This window comes from Borostomias antarcticus (genome assembly GCF_949987555.1).
Source record: "Borostomias antarcticus genome assembly, chromosome: 15".
In the NCBI taxonomy this organism is placed as follows: domain Eukaryota; kingdom Metazoa; phylum Chordata; class Actinopteri; order Stomiiformes; family Stomiidae; genus Borostomias; species Borostomias antarcticus.
In genome coordinates, this window is record NC_140248.1 from 16823336 (window position 1) to 16829089 (window position 5754).

Genomic DNA, 5754 nt, shown 5'->3' on the forward strand with positions numbered 1-5754 from the left:
TAGACGGACCCAGACAGATGTTCCACGGCAGATCAAGGCCCTTGTGCGGCAGGATGCCCAAATCACGGAGGCCCAACCCACTCCCCCCGCCCCACGAGCCATGCACCTGTACACAGAGAGCTGTTCTCTCACTGTCAGTATAGCTACACAGACTGACAGAGCAACGCCCCAGGACAACGGCCACACCACACACCCAGAGGCCGTCTGCTCCGCCAGCGAGGTCTCTGAGCTTCACTTCGTAGCTGTAGATGTGGACAGATGTCCTCGCCCAGTGGACACTTCTCCAACAACCCTGCCGTTCAAGTCCCGGGCCACCAGGAGGCGCTACAGAGACTCCCCGCGCTGGCATGTCCATGAGATTAGCATGACCACTGGTGACCCGGTGCATATCTGAGGGCGCAGGGACAGCAAGATGATTTTCCGTTTTTAGTACATAGATGTGGTATGTGTAAAATCACGTCAGTTTTTCTTTTATTGTGACCTGGATAATTTGACACTTAACAAAAAGTGTATTTTTTATTTTCCTCCATGTTTTTTTGTTGTCACATGTAGTCCTACTGTATCGTGTGTTATTATGCAGCGTGTTGCTACCAGAAATTGCCACCTATTTAGATCATATTTATTATGTTTTTGGAATATGTTAGGTGTTGTGTTAACCACATTTTAATTTAAATAAAACCTTTAATATTTTAGAATAATCATCTTTTATTCAACATCTTTCAGGCTCTTTGGGAGGTCTGGGATGGATGGATGGATGGATGGATAGAGATGGATGGATGGATGGATGGAAAATTATAAATACTTAATAGTGATTATTTGATTTGGTGCGAGTCACGTTCCGTTTCAAATTTGATCACTTATACTACGAGCAACTCCTCATTTAATGTTGCAGAGGTTGATACAACACTGTCAGTTTGCTCCGCCCCCTTTTCAATGTGTAAGGAGCAGAAGTTAACCTGTCACTCTGTCTCATAACACGGCCACAAGCGCCAGAGCCACATTGTCCTTCAGTACGCCCACACACAGCAGGGAGACCGGCTGGGAGAGAGAGAGAGAGAGAGACCAGGAGAGCTGGGGCAGGACAGAGAGAGACGTTTACCCCTCTCTCCCAGGTGGGATCTGTAGTAGCTCAGGAGGATGGCAGAAGGAGGAGACGGAGAGGAGGAGATACAGTTCTTGCGTACGGTGAGTGATGGCATGATGGTTATGAACAGAGTACAAGACAGACACAATACTGTAGTATCACTTGCTCAACAGTATAGTGTCAAGAACAGTATAGTCAAGAAATGACCTGTTTATTCTTGATGTGTAACTTGAATGTGGTTTATAGCCCGATTGTCTTGCAGTGTCAGTGGTGTTTCTTTGACTGGGGAGAGCAGACTGACATGGACAGGTGCTCGGTCTGACTGCATTGTCATCTATTTATACATCAGAGGAGCCTGATATGTGACTGTTTGGGACCTGGGCAGAAAGCTTAGTGCCAAGGAACAGCTGACAGCAGCAAGCAGAAAGCTATGCACAGAGTCATGTGTGACCATTACGTGTTCAAATTAGATTTGTGTTAAAATTAGATTTACAGTAGATATACTAACTTTTCTGATGTGATGCACAGTGACAATGATACACAGTGACAGCATTTTAAAGCTGCAATAATTGACCCCCCCTCCACATTTTGTCAAAACTAAAATCACCAAATTGTTTCATTGAGCCATAGCATCCTAATAGCGTCCTACTTCAATGACTCACCCTTACCAGTCGCCACGTCTTGTTATTCCAGCATTTCTGCTTGTGTTGTCAAATTATGACCAGTAATTTAACTCTGCCCTGTGCCTTAAATGTTTATACTATACATTTTAGGCCTTTCGTTTGTAAACAGGTCTTTTACTGCCATCTAGTGGTAGGAAATCGATTACTGCCGCTTTAACAGTTACATGATCACAACTGATCATGTGTGATTGGATGATCGTTAGAACAGTTAACTGATTAAATTTGTTTTACATTTGAGAACTGTCAAATGAACACACCAGTGTGTGCACTGTTCAGCATTTGGAATGACTTGTGGGCAGCATTTCCTAATTGGTTGTTGATACTGTATGATGTCATAGCTGCTGAGATGGCCGGGATCACGACTCAGTAATCAGACACTGGGCTGCTGGTGAGTGTAGAGGGATCTCTCACCCTGAGCTCAGGCCCCCCGCTGACAGGGTCAAGGTTACCTACCCCCCATGGGGAGCACCGCTCCGTGCCTCTGTTGGGAATCTTAAAGGATATTTTGAGATTTTAATGGAAATGGTACATGATTTGAAATAGGAAATACATACCCTTGCATTGAAATATGGTTTTATTCTTGTGCATTGTTTGACTAAAGATCTTTATCAGGCATACAAATTGTACATGGCTGAAATGGTTCAAACAAGCTGTAGGCCTACCAGTTCTTGGCACAGACTCAGTATATTTTGGCAGCCATACAGTATTATGGACACAGTAATCGGCAACATGGATTCCCATTTAAGAATTGTAATTCTCATAACTACCACCTACCAGTTAAGAAAATTGAAGCGATTATGTTTTGGCCTATGCTGTGACCAGTCTGGCTCCAGAGATGTGGTGTGAAAGACAACTGAAATGTATATGTGTGTATTTGTAGAAGTCTCACTCCACTGAGCCCTGGTACTTTCTTTTGATAGCTCAGTGTTGGTGGCTCAGAGTAGCCAGGCTTGTAAAGTTCTCAAATCAAACTCTTTCCAAGATGACTATAGCCATATAAACCGAGTGCTCCCTCGTGGACAGAATAACGCATTATTAATTTACAACATAAGAAACGTGTGATGCATTATACGCCATATTACACGTCCTATGAATACTGCTTTTATCTTTCAGGTCTATTGTCCGTTTTATTAGAGACAGAGAGTAGCCTACAGGAAACTGTGATTTTCATAGCAGAACACCATCTTCAGCTCTGCAAACATACTGCAATGTAAAAGTACTGCTTTATGTTTATAGGTGTTTCATATCTGCGATGTAGGCTAAAGCTTAGTGTATATTCAGCTTCTGTTCTTACCAAGATGAGAAAGGCAGCATAATACATCTGAGTTTGAGTTTACGTTTGAGTTTATTTTATTTAGCACATTGTATCAACAGTGCAAGGAGGGAATGAAGCCCAATGGGCTTGTACAGAGTTTCACCCCTGTCAATCTGTCTGAGTCGCTCAGCTGGACAAGGAGGTGTCAGAGAGGCCGGCCATCACCGGCTTTGATGCTGTTCATCCTCAACTGCTGAGGTCTATATTTACTCAGTCTCTGGATTAACGAGTTTACATCTTGGCTTGTGACGACACATGTTCATTTTAGCCCATGTGAGATTTTGTTTTTCCTCAATCAGCAGGCTCAACACCTCATTTTGAGACCTGAGAAGGTTCTCCTCAGACCAGATTTCTGCTTGGCACTAAATAAAATATTTACTAGACTATGAAACTCTTACGCTGGCCGCGTGGCCTGCTGCTTCCTGCGTGTGCCCAGTACAAATTAATTTGTCGGTGAAGCTACGCAATGAGGTCCAGGTTTGCTGGACGGCTGGCTCTCAAGTGTCTGGCGGAATGTGTGGGCAGCAGGTGCGGGGTCCTGAAATAGTGGACCAGGGGCAGACTGGTGACCCCCAGCCAGAGTAGCGGGGAGATTAGCGTCAGGCCACGGGCAGCCAGAGGGAGTGAAGGTTAGGAATGACGGGGTGTTTAAGAAGACAGGCTGCTGACAGCTGTTTACATTTGGACCTGGTATCCAGGCAGCCATGTCACAGTGTCAATGCCACAGTAGCCACCCATAGTAACCAGGCCACAGTATCTACCCCATAGTAACCACGTCACAGTACCTACCTCACAGTATCCAGGCCACACTATCTACCCCACAGTTTCCAGGCTACAGTAGCCACCCATAGTAACCAGGCCACAGTATTTACCTACCCCACAGTATCCAGGCCACAGTATCTACCCTACAGTATCCAGGCCACAGTATCTACCCCACAGTATCCAGGCCACAGTATCTACCCCACAGTATCCAGGCCACAGTATCTACCCCACAGTATCTACCCCACAGTACCCACTCCACAGTATCCATCCCTGCTATTGTCTTCATGGGTTGATTTGAGATGTAGCTGAGACTGCTTTCATCAAATATACATTCAGATAACAGTATTTACAGATATCAGATTTGTGCCCTAGTGTATTTTTCTGTCTGTTTTCTCATCCACTACGTCCACGTTCAGATACGTTCAAATCTATCTCCCTCTAAATTGGTTTTGTCTGTAACCCCTGGCATGCATTAGTGTTTTATGGCCTGGGCACACTAAGGCTATAGTTAGTTCTCTATTCGTTTACTCAGGATGTTAGTAGACATACTCGGGTTTAATATCCTGCAGTGCTTTGGAGAATAGAAACTTGTTTGTTTGTCTGTGCGCAGGATGATCAGGTGGTTCTGCAGTGCACTGCCTCCATTTTGAAAGAGCAGATCAAGCTGTGCCTGTCCTGTGAGGGCTTTGGTAACCGCCTCTGCTTCCTAGAGACCACCTCCAATGCTCAGGTAGGTAACCGATGAACGGATCCACACAGGTATGGGAGGTACCGGGAGCTACCGGTTTTAGCCAGCTTAGCTGATGGAAGGTTGTGTTCTGTTCCAGAATGTTCCACCTGACCTGGCAATATGCTGCTTCATCTTGGAGCAGTCTCTGTCGGTGCGGGCCTTACAGGAGATGCTGTCCAACACCATGGACTTGAACGAGGTAGGAACATGCCTGGACCCGAGTTGCTGTTTCTAATGTTACACAACAAAGTAGTGCAAAACTTGGAAATGGTTTTGAAAGTACTGTAGCTAGTTGTACAGTAGACTATCTCAAGGTATTGTGTTCATTTAGCTACTTAACTTGGTTTTGTCTCTTTTCTGACACCTCACCCTCCCACCTGCCAACGATAGGCAGTCGATTTGGACAAATGGGTATGTCTGCTCACGTTTCACCTTTTCTTCCTGTCTCCCGAGTCCTCACCCTCTCACCGAATGACCCTGTCTGAGTCCCCCCTCACCCTCCTCAGCATAACCTCACCTCCCTCCTCTCATCGCACACACACTCCTTAGTGTTCACACAGCTGAAATACCAAGTGGCGTTTCAGATGACACTCAAGTCAGGGTTCTTGTCAACAGCGGACAGTATGAGCAGCTAAGAACTCCTTCTTAAACACCACATCCAACATCCTTGCCATGCTTCCCATGCCTCTCGCTGAGTTATGTCCTTGTGGGTTAGTAATTCAAATTTGTTCTCACTGTGTTTTTATGATTAATGTTTCATCCATCTCTTTTTATGGGAAAGCACTATGTGCTACATTAATTTGTATGAATGGTGCTGTATTGAATGAAATGACATTGACATTGAGTAGACCCAGGGCTGATACCACCTGCCATCCCGAGAGTGTCCTAACCTCCACACTCCCGGAGGCCCTGGTCATATCTGGTCTCCTCATCTCAACTCCTCCACCCACAGCTAGCTAAACACTGCATGTCCTGTGTGTCCCACCCTCTCACATTACTGGATCTCCATCCACCTTCTTCCTCCCCTGGGATTTGTAGTTTTCAACAAACTACCCAACCTCATTAATCTATAGAATGTGGGGCAAGGCCGTCAACGTGGCGTCTTCTTTTTCACACAGCCTTATAGTTCTGCTTGTTTATCTGTATGTCGAAGGTTAACACACGCACACACACACACACA

At 45.4% G+C, this 5754-nt stretch overlaps 1 protein-coding gene across 1 annotated transcript in view; it reads left to right on the forward strand.

Moving 5' to 3' along the window:
* Positions 1–1137: 1137 nt before the first annotated feature.
* The window catches only part of LOC311318146 (ryanodine receptor 1-like), a gene marked incomplete at both ends in the record, with an annotated part of 62724 nt that continues 58107 nt past the window's right edge, over positions 1138–5754 (forward strand). The window contains 4 exons of the mRNA XM_084449386.1: positions 1138–1185; positions 4455–4574; positions 4672–4773; positions 4965–4985. Coding sequence (XP_084305512.1) covers positions 1138–1185; positions 4455–4574; positions 4672–4773; positions 4965–4985 — 291 coding nt within the window. The remainder of the gene's footprint in view (positions 1186–4454; positions 4575–4671; positions 4774–4964; positions 4986–5754) is intronic.